Source organism: Hippocampus comes, unplaced genomic scaffold (genome assembly GCF_001891065.2).
Source record: "Hippocampus comes isolate QL1 unplaced genomic scaffold, H_comes_QL1_v1.1 scaffold92, whole genome shotgun sequence".
Taxonomy (NCBI): domain Eukaryota; kingdom Metazoa; phylum Chordata; class Actinopteri; order Syngnathiformes; family Syngnathidae; genus Hippocampus; species Hippocampus comes.
The window spans coordinates 2886147-2906692 of NW_017805379.1; the positions used below are offsets into that span (position 1 = coordinate 2886147).

The following is a 20546-nucleotide window of genomic DNA, read 5'->3' on the forward strand; positions in this document are numbered from 1 at the left end:
ATTTCATAAGAGGGGCAAAAGTGTCAGTGCGGGTTTGGACTTTTGAATAAATCGAGCCTTAAATGAACATTCAAGAAGTTGTCACTTGTTCTTAGCAAGTTATTTTCAGTCTACATTTGATCACTCACCCAGACCTGTCCCAAAAACATATTTTCTAAAAAGATTCATTTGCCCAAATTATATGATGATGAAGCATCTTAAATCAAGTATAAAGATTTTTTTTTTCGAAGCGCAAATTTGTTAAGATTATTCACAGCCTGGATTGACATAAACTACGATGCTTGAAACACCAAAACCTATTTGATCACTCACCCAGACCTGCCCCCAAAAACATATTTTCTAGAAAAATTCATTTGCCCAAATTATATGATGATGAAGCATCTTAAATCAAGTATAAAGATTTTTTTTTCTAAGAGCAAATTTGTTCAGATTACTTCACAGCCTGCATTGACATAAACTACGATGCTTGAAACACCAAAACCGAAAATTTTGAATGGAATGAGCCTTTTTCTGATTTGCATTTTGCTCCTTTACCCAATCCGTGACCTGAAAACTAAGGTGCGAACCGAACCGTGATTTTTGACCACGTACCGTTACACCTCAAATGTTCACCGATCGGTGACTGAACGAAGTATCCTGGAACGACTTCAAGAAGATATTTGTTTGATTTCAGCAGGGTTTGAATCCATCCGATCAGACTGGTGTGTTGCGGGTGCCGCACAGGAAAAGCCGCTTTCCAGACAAAGTGCGTTTTGTTCACCCTTGACAAAACCTTACGAACACACGATGGATTCAAGCCCTTTCGAAGCAGAGGGAGCAGAGATCTTGAGACAGTTGTGCGCCATGTGAGCGAGCGAGTCATGCATGCCGCCACCAAAGCATCGCACTTGGAAGGCGGCGCGGTAAATGTTTAAAATGGATGCCGCTCATTTGGGTGAAGATTTTCCTGAAAGGCATCCATTCGTTACCCACTTCTTGCAAAATGTCAACGTCCACAGTGACACGCGCGCTTTCCAGAAAGGTGAGCGCAATTTTTTTTTTTCCCCCATCAAGGTGACTAAACACGCCATGTGGAGAACCCTCTTGAAAAGAGAGAAGGAAAATTGGGTCAAGGGCAGAAACAATGATACATGACTGGGAAAACTAATGTTGATAGCAAGCAAAGTGGCCTAGTAAAGAAAAAAAAACCTTTAATGTTATATATATATGCAGTATTTGCGATTTCACTACGGTACGCATTTGCTAGTCATCTTTGGTCCTTGCAGTGATCACAGTGAACTGCACTTCAGTCGACTTGCTAGCCGACGCAGAGCGCTAGTTTCACATTTGAACAACGTAGCGCTCTACCGTTTGTCTTGACTGAACCCAGTTTGTTCAGTTTGAACCCTGTGATCAAGCGGTCTCGTTTCAGGTTGTTTGGTGCGCACCGAGGCCCGGGTGATAGCGTTGACGTTTTTGCCAAACATGCTATTGTTCAGCTTGTTTGGTGCGTTCCAGGGTTCGGGTGACGGCAGTCACACTAAAGCAAGTGAATGCACCGGTATTTTGGATCAAACTAAATTTGAGTGTGATTTTGTACCTTTTGTAGGGGGGAATAAATTGCACTCGCCGTGTTTTTATGACAGACAATTGTTCTTACTTTCACCGGAGAAGTGTATGAACCCCGAATCCCTTGTTACTTCTTCTGAAGAAGCGCGTTTTATTGAAGGGCATGTGGACAATCAGGTGTACTTTAAATCTCTCGTCTGCGGCAGAGCCATTCAAGAACAGCTCGGTGATTTGAATCACTGATTAATTGATGCGCCTTATCCTCGAGAGGTTTCAGCTTTCCAGAGCTGTTCCCCTTGTTGAGGTCACCTGTCAATCTTTAGGGAGTTTCGAGTCCCAGTTTCATCAAGTCTTCATTTGAAAAGTCATTCACGTGAATCCTTGGCAACTATTTCGCGCCCTTGTCAAGCGGCGCCAACCGAGCGACTAATTATGCAAACAGATGCACAGGTGCGAGCCAGTAGACCGCAGAAGCTGCGTCTCTGCTCGGGTTGACGACGCAAGGCCGCCCTCTGGTGTTGGCCCAGTCCACTGCGGTCCGCTGAGACCTGGGGCCATTATAGGCCCTGCAGGACCCACCGGCCCAAAAATAGCGCGTCCCTCCAATGTGGAGAGGACGACCTGGTTTCTTATGCCAGCCATAAAGGAAAAGAGGCGACGAGGAGGCGACCCAGTTACGACGATCGGGCACCGGAATGTAGAACTTTGTGTTCGATTTTGGATATTGTTCAGTAGTAGAGAGCAGAGGATAAGAGAGTAGGGGAGGGAAGGAGTTATATTAAGTTATGGTTTATTGGGGGAACGAGGTAATGGTACATTAAAAAGGAAAATCAAACCACGTGAGCCCGCCAAGGCATCTTTCTACCTGAAAATGATGCTCTGCAAGTCGAAGGGGTACTCTATGATGCCCGTGGTGGGAATGCGCACCCTGAGCACATCCTGCTGAGTGGGAAGATAGCTGGGATCTGCAATGCGATCCAGATCGGAAAGATAGCTACAAGGCAAGCCCGGGCAGAGAAGAAAAACAGACAGACAGACACACATACACAAAAGAAAGACAGGAAACAGTTACATAAAGCGTGACAGGCAATTAGAGCAACCTGCTGCCAAGTGTGGAAGTGTGGCTAGATCCAGTCATGGAAGAAAAAAAAAAAAAGAAAAAGGGCAACACTCAGATAAAAACGGGGGGTTAGTGTCACTGCTCCACCAAGACTGTTTCCATGATACGTTTCAAAGATATGAACTTTGGTAGCCTCAAACTTGAGCGTTCGAGTAAGGCGGGGTACACAAATCCCGACAATTGCACCAAATTTGAACATTTTCCCTCCCATGGGATCAAATTCAGCAAAGGCGCGTTTGTCCGATGTCTAAGAAAGCTTATTTAAGTGATTATCGTACGGTGTATAAGATTATCCTGAGGTGTGGGGAATTTGAGATGAGTTTGAAATATCCTGAGCAATTATATCCTGTGGACTAGGGTGCAATGTGCTCAGCTTAGTTATAAAAAAAAAAAAAAAAAGGCGATCTGAGCAATTGTCTTGTGGTGTGAGGGGTGCTACGAATAACTTTTGTTTGTGTTTTAATTTTTGAATCAGATCCTGTGTGATCACATTTTCCTGTATGGTGTCGTAGAAGTGATTTCAACAACTCTTCTTTAGCGATTATCCTGAAAAAAAAAAAGGCGGATCTGAGCAATTGTCCTGTGGTGTGAGGGGTGCTACGAATAACTTTTGTGTTTTAATTTTTTAATGAGATCCTGTGTGATCACATTTTCCTGTACGGTGTCTTAAAAGTGATTTCAACAACTCTTCTTTAGCGATTATCCTGTGGTCAACACCGAGTTGAGTTGAGCCACTGACTCCACGTTTGCGACGTGAAACGGAACCATAGCCAATACGGAAGCTCGCGGCCGATTGCGTTTGTAGAACGCGTCGCACGTGTCAGTCACTCCAAAAACATGACAAGGAGACGAGTTTGCAAGCCAAATTTTGTTATGCATTGAGCTAACCGTTAGCCTAGCTTCTCCTACGACTACTACTTTCTGGGGTGATCAAAACATTGACCACATCCTTGAAAAACGGTTAGAACACTTGCCTCGTCATTCAAAAAAAAACCCCCCCAAAAAAAACAAAACAAAACAAAAAAACGATGTGTGTACCCCACTTTAGACCATCTTTCAGCTCTCATCTTAGAAACTTTGGGAATTCTGTTGCTGGCAGTGATGGTGGCGTCAATGACAAAAAGTAAGAGGAAAGTCCGCACTTGGAAGCTGATAAAGAAGGTTTGGACAACTCAAGTCAAGTCAAGGATGGCAGGAGGATTCTTTGACTTTGACACGGTTGCAAGCCCTCTTCATCACATATGAGGTGGTTGCCCGTCTCAAGCGAGCGTGCAGCCTTCGGTTTCGGTCCTGGGGGCCAGAACCTCAACACAACTAAACACAAATCACTGATGTCTGGTCAAGCTAAACAACTTTCGGCCCTCTGGCTGTTTTCAGGGCAGGCTTGTGCCATGTACCCCCCCCCCCCCCCCTCGCACGATTGTGGCCATGACAATGTTTAGCTTCCATCCATGAGTGGATTTGTGCCAGAGTGGCGGTTACGCTGCAGGCCTGGTATCACGTCAGGGGTACCTGAAGATGACATTCTCCAGATCAAAGGGGTACTCTATAATGCCCGTGGTGGGAACACGGACCCTGAGCACGTCCTGCTGGGTGGGGACGTAGCCGTCGGCAGTCACGCGATCTAAATCGCTAAGGTAACTGGAGATATACATGTGGATATACATATGGCAAACACGAATGGCATGACACAATCTTCTCGTTCTTGGGCCCAGTGATTCCCAACCGGTGCGCGATGAAACATTCGAAGACAACGAGGGATCGCGGCTGTGCTCTGGGAAATGACCCACTTCCATGGAAAATTATTTCTTGACTATAAATGTATCTTTAAGATTGTCATTTCTCTGCCAGAGACATACAGTGACAGAATGAATAACCTACGTCGCCACCTGTTGTCACATGTACAACGATTTCAAGCGGAGAGAGCAAATTAGTGAGGAAATTGAGAACAGCTCAAGCTGTCATTTTTGTGCAAGTGCTGTGCTGCGAGATTTTGATCGTGTCAGATATGTGCCGTGGTTCGATAAAGGTTGGGAAACACTGCTTCGTCCGAGCTGCATGCAAGCAGATATAAAATCTGTAATACATCACGTCTACAGCCAGGGGGCACTAAAAAGTGCACCGCTGAGACCAGGGTTGGATGTGGCTCTTGTAAGAGAAAACTAGCTAAAACGTCAACAAGATAATAGTGAAAAAAAAGTAAATAATATTAAACAGCAGCCGTATTTCCTTAAACACAGAAATGTCCCACATATTCACTTTTTTTTACCCTCTCCCCAACTATTGTCGACCTTCTTTTCAACGTATCGCGTTTACGTTGCCACCCCTATAACGTTCACATTTCAAAGTCCCAAATTCACATAATTCATTTTCCATTTGCCGATTTTGCTGACAAAGAACACCTTTATAACGTAAACTTCATTATAACAACCAGATTCCCCCCCCCCCCACAATATTGTGAAAAGGCCTTCGTTACAACGAACCGTGGGAAGCTAATTGCCGCCGCGACCTTGCTTATGAACAAAATACACAGCGCAGGATTCCCCCTTAGCAACGCTACAGATCGACTCGTACATTGTTGTACTTCCGAAAGAAAATTTTAAACGGCGGTTTTAAAATTGTATGCTAAGGACATGAAAGAGAGTTTCTGAGCCTACTTAAACTCTGTTACGAACCAAAACGGCCGTAAAGTAAACATCTTAACAGATGGATGAAAGCGGGTGAGTCTCGCCGCAGTGTTCAAAATGCCTTGACGTTATGTGGATACTCCGTCTTTAATGGCGGTTAGCAATTCCGGTAGACTGTAAACTGTCGCTCGGTTGGACTAAAGTGGGAAAGTCTGACGACGTTTGCGCAGCATTAAAGATAATTATACTGTAGGCGATGCAGATACTCTGTTTTCAATGTCAATCAGCAGTTCTGTCGAAGTCGTTCCACGGTGTTGTTTGTGTGCTTCAATGTTTATGATTCGACAGAATTTCGTGACTTTTCTGTTCTGTCGCGTGTGCCTCCGTATTTGCTATTTCACTGTTGAAATTTAAAGGAAAAAACACAAAACATTTGTACAAATAGTAAACTCCTGAGCTAATGTTTTAAGGTGACAAAAGACCTCATCACCCGTACATTCACACACATGCAAACAAAATGTCTTCCCCCGCCGTTTACACCTAAACAACCAGCCAGCTCTGGGGCAACCTACTATTTCGTGGAATCGGACAGCTGGTACTCTCGGCGGCGATCATAGGCCTCCTGGATACCCGGGTCGGACCACAAGCATTTGATGGCTGCGATGTAGGGCTGGTCAAAGCCGTTGATCTTTTCAATGTCCACTTCTTTCACCAGCATGGCGTTCGACTACATCGACCGGGGGAGATAACAGGGAGAGAGATTGGTTGCGACTCCATTGACCACATCAAAGGAAATGGATATTTTCTTTAAAACTTGAGCCACATGCCGCTGATGACGTTTTCTCCTGTTGCCGGGATTTGGTGTCACACTTCTTACCCGATTCTGTTCATATTTGTAAGGGATCTTTAGGTTCTCCGTGGCCCGGATCATGGCCTGCATGGAGGTGAAGATGTTTTGGTAAACCAGTCGGATGAAGCCTCTCTTGTCTTCGTCGGAGTAACCGGCGCCGTGGATGATCCTCATTTGCTTGATGAAAGTGCTCTTGCCGCTTTCTCCTGTGCCTGGGATGGACGGACACAAAGCAGGATGTATTTCACTGCGTGAAGTCTATGCGGTCAAAGACAACATAGAGACCAAAAAGCCTTGTCAAGAATTTTACTCCGTGTTTGAATGTAAGACACTTAGGCCATATGCTCAGACTTGAATATTTGATGACGACCCTTTACTATATATGCCTCACTATTCACGGGCACAGGGATCAGGCTGGCCCGTGAATAGCGAAAATCGGAGTATAATCACTTGAATATTTGATGACGACGACCCCTTACTATATATGCCTCACTATTCACGGGGACAAGGATCAGGCTGGCCCGTGAATAGCGAAAATCGGAGTATAATTGACACCCAGCGAAATACAATTCAGGAAGAAAAAAAAAATCAACTTGAACAAATATTTTGGATGTTATTTTTACAACATCGGGTTTGCCTGTTATTACCGTGCTTGTGTGGGTCTTGCGCTTCCATTACAAAAACAAGCATATTGGTTTCATGCAAGACTCTTAATCGTCCACTCCATGTGAATGATTTTATTTTCCGATACTGAATGTCTGACTGGTCGAGGGAGCATTCTGTCCCTCCCCCAAGGTCAGTTAGAATCGGCTCCAGCTCAGGCAAGACTCTTAATCGTCCACTCCGTGTGAATGATTTTATTTTCCGATACTGAATGTGTACTGTGACTGACTGGTCCAGGGAGTATTCTGTACCTCCCCCAAGGTCAGTTAGAATCGGCTCCAGCTCACCCATGACCTTGATGAGGATGTACGGTCAAGAAAATAGATAGCCCCATTTGTATAGGAGGAGGCCATAGAAGGTTTTCTCAAGTCACCATAAAGAGGCGGCGATGAATAAAATTACTTTCCGACACCAGTTTCAACTAAGCGACACAAATTGTAGTGTACATGTCTATTATGACAGGATACATGAAAAAGATAAAGTACAATTTGGTCGAAAGCAGTCACTTTGGGTAAATTCCAACGCTCCCACTTGAAGAAATGAGCCCCGTTTGGAAGCAGGTATCCTGGATGGTAAATTGCAGTTTTGTTTTTCTTTGACGGTGTCGTCTAATGCGGGTGGATTAATATTGAGGATTTTCCATGAACACGGGGAGAATGATTTACTGTTCCTCGCACTGATATCACAGTGGAGGATTCATAAAATTTATGTTACTTATAAGCATTGCTTTTACAATTCACAATGGTGACAATTAGGGCTAGGGGGGAATAAATAAATCAGCTAACTGCTTGGTCGACCGCAAAAGTTTTCGACACAGATTTCTGCCTCAAAACCATCATTAAGAATGTTAAAAACGCATTTGGGCTAGCTGGAAACATGTCTGACCACTTCGGTGTTTAGCGCTCAAATTGTTGCACACTTAATGGCGTCATCGTCGTTATGGAGGATTATCACAAAAAGAAAAGAAAGGTGTCCGCGGACCTTTCTTGAAAGGACAAAAATAAAGTTTTATCAGTACGGTCCATTTTCCCCCCCCCCTCGTTAGCTAATGTATAGCATCCTACCACCGCTAGCTAGTCTGGTGATCTAGTCGTCTGGTGTTCTTCGACTGACTACACGCTGTCGTGTATTCATTTTGTTTCATGCTTTTCACGGAGTGCTGCTAACAGTTTGGTACTATTTCAAGCAAACTAGCCGTGAACAAGCTAAAGCCTCATACCAGTATATCCCAGTCACTACTTCACGGGAGCAAAGCATCTCCCACTAGATCGTCGTGCCCACTTGAACTTGTCTCGGTGCAAGAGGAAGGTTATCTAGCTCCCGTGACTTAGCGTAGCTTGCGTGTCTCTTATCAACGCATCGCTTCGCGGAGATTAAGGGGGTGCAAGTGTAACGTGGCTCGATTATTGTGGGGAAATCAAAAATAAATCAAGAGCAGGCGAGCGTGACAGTCGGGGCAGTACCATTTTCTATTTATTTTGTTATTTATTTTGTTGACAAGTCCTCATGTCCACTGTTGGCAGCCGTTAACGGCTGCAAGAGGCACTTGAGCCGGCAAGAGAGTGTGACACCAGACCCTGGCATCGCGTCGATAGGGTAACTGTAAAAAGATTCATTAGTGACAGCCCTATTGACAATCAATTTAGGGTCGGACCGATTAATCGGGCGGCAATTTGTGGCCCTTCAAAATCGGTCAAAACAATCGACCAAATGGCGGCTGTTTGCCGATTGTTATGACCTGTACGTACTCTTAACATGTAAAGGAGTTGTGCAGGAGTAACATTCGACTCATTACTCATGACACATAAATCTACACCATAACCTTGTGTGTGGGTGTGTGTGTGTGTGCGTGTGTGTGTGTGTGTGTGTGTGTGTGTGTGTGTATATATATATATATCAGAAAATGTATTGATCACTGTTTTACACACAACATAAAATCACTATGTTTAGAAAATAATAATAATAATGATAATAATAATAATGATAATAATAATAATAATAATAATAATACTAATAAAATGAAAACATAGTACAACATAAACCAAACATCAAAGTACGAAATATAATGCACATTCAACTACTGGCAACACAAACACATACTGTATGACAAGCCAAAAATCGGCATCAGTGTCAACATATCCACACCGGTTTGGCCCTACAATCAATTATTCAACCTCAATCAAGAAAAATATAAATATATTTTTGGAATTTGCCATTTGGTACAACATCAGCTGAATCGGTACATTACAAAATGGCTCTATCAAGATTCCAAATTGGTTGATTTAATTGGTTGCAACCACTCACAACTGACTCATTAGCTTTTTTTGGCTGCTTGAAAAGTGAGTGCACTAGAATGATTTCTAAGGAGGAGGAGGAGGAGGAGGAGGAGGAGGATGCGCTAATTTAATGACGTTAATTAATCTGGCCTACATTTCAACTTTGAGGCTGAACTGCCTGCGCCGACAGGTGACAGCGGGGGACCTTAGCATTCCTTTAGCAAACCTCATCGTAAGCCAGAAGGAGGATAGGAAGATGGCAACAAGAGTAAAAGGTTCATTTTCAACAGAATACGGCAAACCAGAGCATCTGGGTTCTTTTTTTTGGGGGGGTGGGGCATCCTCCGGCCATGATGACATTGCAACCTTAGCGAGTGAATCAAAGAGGGCTCCAGCAGATGCATAATATCTGCAAAAACACACTCATCTCAGCACCACCTACATTCAAGGTTTTTGAAAAGCAGCCATGTTTCTGTTACCATGGCAACCCTTCTTACTGTCTCTTTTTTTTTTTTTTTTTTTGCCATTGCCATTTTTCTTTCTTTTCTGATCGACCCCTTTACTCTCCTCTCTTTCACAGCAGACAGTAAATATGACGGCGAAGAGCCTCAAGCTCATTCGGTGCTCTCCGGCTCATATTGCGAAGGGGCCAACTTTGGGCTCTACAGAAACATTTGCAAGGAGGTCAGTTCACTAAATGACAATTCACGACTCGACGAGGGTTGACTGTAATGTTTCAATGTACTTTGAAAAGGATACCGGTATTTTTTTTTTTTTTTTTTTGGAAACTTGCACTTCATCTCTTTTAAACGTGAGCATTTTTTTAAAAATATATTTTCAGACACAAACACTGCACAGTAAACAGCCTTCACGATTTATGGAGCCGCTAAGACCGGTAAAAAAAAGTGGGCGAGGGCTCTTGTCCTGGCGGTGAATGAAGGCTGCTTCCAGTCTGATTTTCTTCTCGTGACCCCCCCCCCCCACATCACAAGATCTCGCTGCACTGTCCCTCTTTCACCAGCCGACACACTAGTAGCCTCTGTCTCCCAGATCCACGCCGATATATGCCTCAACAATTTTGAATATTTACGTTTTTAGTGTGAAAGAGAAAAAATATATATATTTTATATTTCTTTTTTTAAACATACGTACACAGACAAATGTTGGTTTTGATCTGTTCTGGGATCTTGCCCTGATTCTAGCTACGCTAAGCTAAGATCTACACTTTCCACATCCTTTTGAAATCCACCCCCCTAAAAAAAAAAGCTTTGTTTTCACTGAACCCATTGTAATACGGTTATCGTATCATTATTGAGGGGATCAGACGTATCGCACAGCCCTCATACAGATTCCGAGGAAAATGAACCGGGGGCACAAGGACAATTCCATTTGTTGCCTTTGCAACCCGGCGAAAAATAATTGTCGGGCAATAACGAGACCTCTGTTAACATATAAAACGTGTGTGGTCCACCTCCCGGCACGGAGATACTTTATGCATCAGAGGCGACATTTTAAAATAGAAAAAAAAAATTGATGTTCAGTCAGGTTGATTTAACTGTGGCGGTTAAAATCGGGATTACGTCGAAGGTTGCGCGGCCCTATCTTGGCCATACCGATTTTATCGTATCCACATTTGCTTTATTTACCGGTGTTTGTGGGAGGCTGACGGACAACGTTTGTTGATTTCCCAACTGCTGGGTTGCGATCCCAACACCGCGGTCCCGACATTCTAAATGGAAGCAGTAACAAAAAAGATCAAGATACCCCGGTGGAAACGGCACTGAAAGGCGAAGCGTGGCAGCTGGTGGTAGTTAGCTAAGCATAAATACGTCGCCCCGAAGAAACTGGCAAGCTTACGTCCCCCACGTCCTGCCACGGGACATCAACAGTATGTGGGACACTCGCCATGTAGCCTCAATCACCCCAAACCTCCAGAGATACAGCCGTGCCCCCGTTTATGACTATGTGTGCATGCCGGTGACGATCTTAAATAACGAACAACAGACTTTGTCAAAACGTCTTACTAACCTGTTTGACATTAAGGGGCACTTAACCTAAGATGTCCAAACTTTGCTATTAGGGCTGCAGCTATTTTGGGATTCGGATATCCTGTATTATCCATCCAGCCGGAATACCCGGAAAAAACCCACACAGGCACGAGGAGAACATGCAAACTCCACACAAGGAGGCCGAAGCCAGAATTGAAGCCTGCACTTCTGCACTGTGAGGCGGGCGGGCCGACCAGTCGAACGCCGGCCGCCTTTGATATTTTTATTGATTAATTAATTGATCATTCTTTTTGGGATATCAAAAATGCTTGTCATTTAATCTCTCCTAAAATTAATTCTAATTTTGGCCGACGACTGCAAAGAGTGCTCGAAGTAGCATCCATTTTTCAGCTCGGGGTATTTGAGGGACATTTGAGTGGGGTTTGGTTTCAGCAAATTCAGCGGACACGCCCACACCGTTTCAGAGCGGGGACAATGGCATTTTTTTTTTTTGGTACCATTTTGATGCATGGCGATTTGCTTGAATCATTCAAATTTGGTCGTGTTCTCTCTTCTCCGTGGTAATGCTCTCTAAATGTGTTAACTACACCTTGGCTCACACACGCACGCACATCGAGGAGCAGAGCTGGAAGATCCTTATTGCCATATATGTTCAAGAAAAAGATGGCTTGGCATCAGACGGGGAGGTCATCGCGAAGCATCTTGAAGCTAACCCGTCAACCTCTCTCTGCGGGCTCTTCCTTGAACAAGGATTGAAGACGATCTAATCGATACCAATCACCAATGCAATCAAGACAGTACTAATCAGACCTCCGTTGACTAACGTGAGACATTAAAAAAAAAAAAAAGAAAGACTCCGGACTTGTGTGTGTGTTGGAGCTGTTTGTGTAGCTAGGCCAAAGCTTTGAGCTTAAAACTTTTTTTTTGGTTGTTTTGACCAAGTACAGGCAAACCAGTGGTGTGTGCAAGCAGGAAGCTGACTGTATGACCTGATATGGTGACCGCCGGCAGCCAGATTGTGGGCACACTGCAGCAGCAACCCGGGCACAGTGATTTTCATTTATTAAAAAAAAGTGGCTAAGCTCGCTCATTCACCCCTCTTTGGATACGCCTGCAAGACCTCAAAGAATAAGCATGCAAAATTTAGCGGCATGATTTGTTTGTCTTTGATGTGTTTGAAAAGAGCTAAAAGTTCGAGGTAAATGTTACCAGTTACTCCCATCAGTTTTCTCTTAAAAAGATGAAACACATGCTCTGGAGGATTTAAGTCTGCAAATGGACTTGGGCAATCGAAAGAAAATTGACTTTTAGGCACTGATGAGCTTCTTTTTAAGTTTTGGCAGCGTCTTTTGGGTCAATTGTTTCTGCTACTTGTTTATGGATGCCAACCACCATCATCATCATCATCATTTGTCAGCAACATTCTGGATAATTTGTCAGGAACTTTCGCGTCTCAGGCAAAACAAACTCGGGTCACAAGAAAGAAACAAAAATGTCCTTTTTTTTTTTTCTTTCAAAATTTTCAAGTGACAAAATACTGACGGCTTTTTTTTGTCTATTTCAGTTTGGATTTAGTCACTACTTTGTCTTGTCACTACATTGCTAAACATAAAATCATGTAGTGACAGCTATAGTTCCGGAATGACACATTACAAGAAAAATTACGTTCTACGGTTCTTTTGCAAAGATGAATTGAAAAAGTGAAATAAGAATGAAAAAAAAAAACAAAACATTAATTGATTTATAATTCAAAATCAAAACTCTGCACTTTATTGTGCAAACAATCAAATTGCATTGTTAATATTTTCAATATATAGGCTGCGGCATGCCCGCGACCCTCGTGAGGATAAGCAGTTCAGATAATGGATGGAAGTGTGGATATTTTCAATATTTAATGTGATAACATTCATTAATCTCAGGTTTTTATGTTGGTTACTCCTCCTCTGCCAATCACGAGCCACTGTACTTTCAGGTCAAGTGCATGAGAGCCACTCGTTCACTCAGTGGCATTGAACGCGGTTCTGGCCAGACTTCTGCCAAAAGTGTACCGGCGCACTCTTTCACATTTGCTTAGCGATCTCTCTTCTTCCTCGGTGTGTTGCAAGCTTTGCTACTCCTACTCCTGCGCCTTTCTTGATAATGATGCTTATTATATATGTATCGTATTTGCCGCCACCGAGGTGAGATTAGTTACTTCGAAGGGGAGGATGTGCAGCGCGAGAAGATAATGTTTAGCCGTGCCAGCAAGCAAGCGTAAAGTCGTCCTTTGCTGCAGAGCAAGTTAGCGCCTAGCATCGACAAGCATTTTTTTTTTCCCTAACAAGCTTGGAGATTGTGTTTTACAACAATAACCAAATTTACAATTTCATATGTACCGTACAAATAGATCAATTAGCGAAGCGTGGGGTAAAAATATTCGTACGCGGCACGTACGGCTCGCCGGGTCCATTCACTAATGAGAGCGAGTGCTCATTCATACTGAACTGAGAGCTCATTTTTCACTCTGTCGCCTTGAATTCATTTAGCCGCCTCTCCGAATCGCTGTCACCGACTACATTAACAAGCAATCAATATTCGAGTTAACGACAAAATTCCGATTTCCCCCAAAATTCGTAATAACCCGTTTACATGTGCGTGACATGGTGCGGACAGAGTTACTCCCACATTTGAATAACCCGATTTAAGTGGTGGTGCACTAACATTGTGACGCAAATAGACTTTATTTACACTTGTTACTTTTTTTCACATAGAGACAGAAAATAGCGAGACGCGAGGTCTGAATTTGAGCATTTCTGCGCCAGATCGTTTTGGAGATGCAAGGTTTCCACAAAACACTAGCTATATGCTAATGTTAGCTGGTTATTTGCATTTGAATTGACCCATCGTTTTAGTTGTCGTTTGAATTGTCAGCTGCCTCATTGCCGTCATTCGACATCTTTAACTGAAGGTCTTCAATGGCCTGTAGCCTGAAGCTCTCATTGTTGGAGTGCACTGACGTGACTGTTCATTTATTTCGACTAAATTATTACACACTTTTAATCGTCGTTGGGCACACACACTTCTCTGCGCGTGTACGCATTTTTCATTGCTTTTTGACGTTTTCTTCGATCTGGGTGAACCAGAATGCCCAACTCTGTTTCTAAATCAATCTCCAGACTTCAACCCTGAAGAGCATGTGTCGCCTAGAAAACCTTAATCCAGCTACTATTGTGCTTAACCTCATTATGGTGATGCCAGTCAATCACAGGACACAACCATTGACACCTGTCAATTTAAAATGATTAATTAACCTAACCATGTATGTTGGTGCAATAGGGGGTTAAGATGGGAGTATTTGTACAGAAGACACACAGGGAGGCCAGAGCAGAGATTCGAACCCCCAACTTGAAACAGACTTTCTAAAGCAGGGGTCCCCAACCGCCGGTCCGCGGACCGGTACCGGTCCGCAGGGCATTTGGTACCGGGCCGCACAGAAAGAACTTGCCTTATTTCTGTTTTATTTATTTCGGAACACGAAAGATGTTTTATTTTGAAAAATTACCGGATTCTCTTTTACATCCGTCTGTGTCACGCTTGACTCACGTCAAGCCACACTTCTCGGTCACGTGACCAATGACGCTTAAAAACAAAACACTAAAGCCCGCAAAATGAGTAAAAATGCTGCTTGGAGATCACAAATGACAGCGGCCTTAAAAGTACGTTCGAAACAACTGGATCAAAGTTATGGCTGAATACTCTGAGATCGCCACAATAGCACTGTTGCTATTTCCGACATCCTACCTGTGTGAAGTGGGGAGTTTCTGCAGCAACGGCGACTAAAACAAAATTACAAAGTAGACTGGACATAAACCACACACTTGAGGTGTCATTGTATGCTATTACCCCGAGATGGGACTGTCTGATTGCAGAAAATCAAGCTCGGGGCTGTGGTGAGTCGTCATTTTCATGCACTTTGAATTTGCGTTATATCGTATTTTGAAGGCATTAAACATTACCAGAGCGATAAGAGTGTTGCGACCAGATTAGACGCTCCTTGTGTTTATTATTATATTTCGAAAACACCACAGTTTTCATGCAGCTCATACCATATTATTTTGTTGTATTAATTCGCCACACCTTAAATGCCGGTCCCTGAAAATATTGTCTGACTTTAACCGGTCCGTGGGGCAAAAAAGGTTGGGGACCCCTGTTCTAAAGGTTTGTCCACCGTGCAGCCGCATGTTTAAAAATAAATGAGATTATACAAGAAGGGGCAACCTGGAGAGCAGTAGGTTAAGTGTCGCATCTGATGATAAACCACAGAGGCAAATGGTCATCTGCGAGGGCTCGTAGTCCATAACATCAACGAGCATGCGGTTTGCCTGTTGGTGCCAGATGCTTTTATTGAGAAACTTCGACATGGAAATGGGGCTGCCCAGTCAAAACAATGCATTCGCACTAATAACACCGACATGTATCCACATTATCCTCCTGCACAGTGCCTATTTTTAGGGCGTTTTTTAAGCGACTAATATCCACTTCAAACCTCAAACATGCATCTTTTGGGGGAGAAATAACACTACTCTCCCCTGGCTCCTAGCTAGCACGTTTGCTAGCATTGGGAAGAAGAAGGCCCCAATGAGGTAAGTTTACTATTAAAAAAAAATCTTTAAAAAAAAAAAGAAAGAAAAAGACGACACATGACAGCGATTCAACACGAGGCACTCACCGAGAAGAAGTAATTTCAGCTCCCGCCTGGAATCTCGCTTGTCTCGGCGAAGTTGCTTGTCAATTTCGGCATTGATTCGCTTGGACTCCTTCGCCTCTTCGCTCAGGCAACAAGCCATCATGGACTCCAGAGTCATCCCCTCCGCTGTGTTTGGCCAGTCCCGCTCGGACCCGAAAAAAAAAAAACACTCAGCGTTCGGTGTTTTCTTCCCACCACCAACACCACCGCCACCCCCCAGCGAGGAAAAAAAAAATCAGCTGCGGTCCTCGCGTGGACGTAGGGCGAGGGGGAGGGTCGCTTGGTGGTGGTCTTGTCGGGACCGGACCGGACCAGGGAAGGAGGAGGAGGGGGGGAGGGGAAGAGCAACTCTGGGCCTCGCTACCAAGTTGTCCCCGGTCTTCTCCGGTAGAGAGTCGGCAGAGGACGAGCAGGAGTGCTGGAGGCTCCTCGGCGAGATGCGCAACCCGCCCCTTGTGAATAATGTCAACTCTAACTCCAGGAACGGGAAGACAAGCGGCGGTATCGCCTTCATCCAACAGCCGACAAATCTGGAGCGGATGCTAGCAGGCTAACCACTGGGTAAAACGCCGAACGAACGAACGAACGGCACCGCCGCTACTCGAATGTTGCACCCCCCCTCGCCAACGACGCCCCCCTTTTCTCGGCGAAAAAAGACCGACAAGCGTCTGCCTGCAGTGATTGGGTACCTCGATGCTTGAAGGGTTTTCGCCGTTATGCTGTAGCGATAGCGTCGCCGAGCACCCCAATGCGGTCCATTTTGACGCTAGAATGCGGCATGCGGGTTGTTTTTGCCCGCCCCCTCTGTTTTTCGTTTAAAATGGAGCCCGAAATGAGGGGGTCTCCGATGTTGGAACAAGGTGGGCAACGAGTGTGTCCGCCAACCTGATGCATAACAGGGAGGAGAAGTTTGAGTGACAGGAGGTGGGTGTCATGGAGACCAATTGGAAGGGCGAGGTGGGCGGAACCCGAACCAAAGCGCACAAGCAGTGCTAAACGACTGGAACGTGCATTTCTTGTGTCAATTATAGTTGTCCTGAGACAAAATGTGAAAGCATTTGTTTCACTCTGCAACTATGCAGAATCCTCTCTAAAGCAGGGGTTGGCAACGTTTGGCCCATGGGCCAAACTAGCCCACTGCCAATTATATCTAGTCCGCAAGATGGTGATGGAAAAAACCCGAATAATTAGGGATGTCACAGTATTCACCTGTATTAAAAGTCCCTCCATATTGGCATTGTCTTGTTTCACAACAAAATGAGTCGTCCTCTGCCATCTATGCCCTATACAGGCACCCGATTTGCCTCATAACTCAAGTGACCATGTGATCATGTCAGAAGAAATAGCTATTTATTGGTTGACTGGCCCACGACAGCTTTCTTTAGCTTCTGTTAAATTCATTTTTTTCTAAATAATACAAGACAAACATTTTTTAAACAGAAGTAATGTCAACATTTAATCAATGTGCATTTATTCAGTGGGAATAAATAAAACAATTACATTATTGAAAACATTAAGAAATCTTTCACATCAAATCCTGTGTGCCACAATTATGAACACTCTTGATGCTAATTTTTCCAACGCGCCCTTTGCCAACATAACAGCAGGGATGGGCCACTGGGAGTGGCCTGTAGAGTGCACTTTGAGTGGTCCGTTGTTTCATTTTTCCCCCGCCAATTTTTTTTTTTTTTTTTTACAAATTCTAAAAATTCTTCAGAAAACACTGATAAATATTCATGAGATGTTCCCTATGGAGGAAAAATAGGAAATGTCGGGGGGGGGGGGGAACCCATGTAGCTCTTTTTAAGTAGAGCTTCCACATGTAAGAGTCCATTTCAGTCAGTCGTTCTGTTGAAAATAGTCACAGAAGAGCTGCCGCACGTCCTCGCCCTGACTCTGGTCTGGGTCACCGTCGACCTCAGCATAGGTGGGCTGCGGGCTCTCGGCCTCTGCCACCTCAGCCAGCCACTCGCCATTGAAGGCATCGCCATGCGATTCGCACACGTTGTGCAGAATGCAGCATGCCCGTATCATTGCGGGTACCACGTCCAGTCCACAATCGTTGCGCTTGCTCAGACACTGCCAACGTGCCTTGAGCCGCAGCAGCGCCTCCTGGGCCACACAACGGGCACGTCGCAGCCGTCGGTTGAACAGGTTTTGGCGCTCGCTTGGCGCCGCCGGGTGGGCTCGCGTAGCCCGTTTCTCCGGGTAGGGCTTCAGTAGCCAGCTTTGGAGTGGGTAGCACGGCTCACCCAATATCACATAGCTGCAACACACGGGGGACCAAAACATGATTCAAAATTGACAGACACAACATTGTGAAGCAACCGTGCGGCAGAATCTATGGCAGGTATTTTATTTTATTTTTTAATTCTGCTTCACTGGTTTCTGTGTAAAAGGCAGATGCGGGTGAATGCCAGATCCTTTGATAACTTAGTGGTCTCTCTGTGTTAAAGGGCCCCATGACAATATTTACTTGAGTTGTCTTCCCATGAAGCAATACGGCGGCACCGGCGACAGTCCGCCCTCTGCTGCCGTGGTCCACAGTGACGATTTCTGCAAAATCTCTGCTGGCTCTATCCCACCGGGGAAACAGGCACACATGTCCCAGATCTGCCCATGACCGTTGACTGTCACCTGTCACATCAAACACAAGAAGCAGATTTTTTTTTTTTCTCCCCGTGATTGCATGTTTTTTTCCCAAGTACCAAGTTGATGAAAACCAAAATTTTAAAAATATTTGTTCACCAAAAATAAAAACGAGTGCTTTAAAAAAGTATAACTGAAACTATGTTTTTCATTTGTAAAATGAACTAAAAGTAATTATAGCAACAAAATATACGTCATTATAACAAAAAAAAAATCTATGTTAATAAATTTCATACACAAGCTTTTGAGGTGGATGTTAAATGTATTGATTTCGGAATTACAGTACAGCCGTATGGAAGAAGCAAGGTCGAACAGTCATTAGGTAAATGTACATAGTTTACGACTCAATACTTATTTTACCTTTCTATCTTGCCCTAGACAAGTACAGATACAAAAAAAACCTATAAAAACTAACCTAAAACGACAAAAAACAGAGTGATGAACAGCACCCACCTGAGAGAGCACTGAGAGCCAGCCCGCGGGGTTGATGTAGTCGGACGCATTGCTGGACGGCGTGATGATGGCTGTGTGTAACGTGGCCACAGCAGCAACACAATGTGGGAAGCCCCACTGGGAGAGGAACAAGCGTGCCGACTCCTCCAGCTCTGGCTCGGAGGGGGGCCGCAGGTAGTCAGTGCGCAGCAGCGCCACGATGCTGTGACACATGTCCCGCACGCACTTACACACGGTGGATTTGCCCACACCAAACAGAGCACTGATGGTGCGGTATTCCACATTGGACGCCAGGCGCCACAGCGCCACCGCCACGCGCTTCTCCACGGGCAGCGCCAGGCGGAAGCTGGTGTCCTGACGCGTCAGGCGGGAGCGCAGCTTGTCGCAAATGTAGAAGAAGGTCTCCCGACTCATGCGGAATTTGTCCAGCCAGTCGGAGGGCTGGAATTCCATCATCACCACTCGCTCCCACCAGTCTGTGCTGGGGACGGTGGTCCAAGGGCGTGTGCGTATACGAGCGTTGGAGCGAATGCCTCCTGCTATCATCATCTGGGTTGGGTCACAAAGAGACAACACAAATAAAGTGGTACTTTGATATTTTAGGAGAGCGACAGTTTATTGAACAGGACAGACGGGACCGGTGTTAAAACTTCCCAGGTTTCTGAACAACAGGCTGCCGATGTCACTCACTCCCTTATTAAATAAAAAAATAAAAATCCAATTCTGATGCAGTCCAAGAATAAATTCTATACAAACAGCGAGCCGTGGTTCGACTACTATTGACTTGGATTAAAAACAAATTTTACTTCTTTTTTTTTTCAACCCCACCCCCCCAGCCCCAAAAAAAAATGTGGCTCATTATGGATCGTGCAGTCTGACCATCATCATTCTCCTCTGCCTCTGGAAGAAGTACTGTCGCTGTCTCAGTCGTCTTTGGATCTCATTACGCCGCTGTGCGTCCGCATTGTTTACGTCCCTGCGGCGTTTCAGCAGCATGTAGGTCATGAGAAACACGAAGGGCCGCAGCCGCTCATCGTCTTCTTCCATTTCGACGCGTGGCGGCGCAACACATTTGGTTTAAACGAGGTAAGATTACCAGCGACCGAACAATAGCCTCCGAGAACGAGAACGAAGTTGTCATAGAATACGGGGAGATGAAGCACACTTCCGGTTATTCTTCTTCGGCTTGTTATGAGATGCGGGAGGACTTCTTCGCGGTTTCTTCTTCGTTTTCACAAACTCTAACTTCGAGTTACGATTCGATCGATTCCTTATGTTCAATTTTCTACTTACTAAATCAATCGAGTAACGTGGGAGCACAACACATCTGCTTTGAAAACGTAATGTTAACAGCGGTCGAACAATGCGGAGTTATGTGATGTGGATTGGACGTCCCTTTCCGGGTTGGTCTTTTTCCGCTTCATCAATAGGATTAATTAGCACCACCTACAGGACAATGGTGTAACACTTCTCCCAGTGTTTCATGGATGTCAATTTTCAAATGTTTTTTTTTTACATTTCTAAATAACAGCCATATTTTATTAATTTCCTTTTTTAAAAGTATTTAAATTAACAAATTAATAAATTGCACAACCTAATAAGATTTGGTGCGAGATCATACATTC

At 44.5% G+C, this 20546-nt stretch overlaps 2 protein-coding genes and 1 long non-coding RNA gene across 4 annotated transcripts in view; 1 reads left to right on the forward strand and 2 right to left on the reverse strand.

The window, feature by feature from the left end:
* The window catches only part of LOC109517351 (guanine nucleotide-binding protein G(q) subunit alpha-like), a 20831-nt gene extending 3662 nt beyond the window's left edge, over positions 1 to 17169 (reverse strand). Inside the window, exons 1-4 of one of the 2 annotated variants that reach the window (XM_019872479.1) lie at positions 15802 to 17169; positions 6173 to 6357; positions 5868 to 6022; positions 2414 to 2542 (exon numbers count right to left, since the gene is read on the reverse strand). In XM_019872479.1, the coding sequence (XP_019728038.1) occupies positions 2414 to 2542; positions 5868 to 6022; positions 6173 to 6357; positions 15802 to 15937 (605 nt within the window). In that variant the 5' untranslated portion in view covers positions 15938 to 17169. Of the gene's footprint in view, positions 1 to 2413; positions 2543 to 4180; positions 4310 to 5867; positions 6023 to 6172; positions 6358 to 15801 lie in introns of both variants that reach the window. The other variant, XM_019872480.1, reaches the window with a different exon arrangement.
* Positions 16284 to 18384, forward strand: LOC109517353 (uncharacterized). Its single transcript, XR_002168526.1, has 2 exons — positions 16284 to 16380; positions 18276 to 18384. It is a non-coding gene; the product is annotated as an uncharacterized LOC109517353 (long non-coding RNA).
* LOC109517350 (protein ALP1-like) lies at positions 17274 to 20419 on the reverse strand. Its single transcript, XM_019872478.1, has 4 exons — positions 19801 to 20419; positions 18922 to 19470; positions 18296 to 18456; positions 17274 to 18085 (listed from the first exon to the last, which is right to left on the reverse strand). The coding sequence occupies exons 1-4, from the start codon at positions 19966 to 19968 to the stop codon at positions 17659 to 17661; spliced, it is 1305 nt and encodes a 434-aa protein (XP_019728037.1). The 5' UTR covers positions 19969 to 20419; the 3' UTR covers positions 17274 to 17658.
* Between the last annotated feature and the right edge of the window lie 127 nt (positions 20420 to 20546).

Bases quoted from the DNA above. Each gene is read 5' to 3' on its own strand.
- LOC109517350 (XM_019872478.1), bottom strand. From the start codon at position 19,968: ATGGAAGAAGACGATGAGCGGCTGCGGCCCTTCGTGTTTCTCATGACC. The intron at 18,457-18,921 runs GTGGGTGCTGTT...TTGATGTGACAG, and splicing joins GGCTCTCAGTGCTCTCTCAG to GTGACAGTCAACGGTCATGG. The intron at 18,086-18,295 runs GTAAATATTGTC...CGTGTGTTGCAG, and splicing joins TTCATGGGAAGACAACTCAA to CTATGTGATATTGGGTGAGC.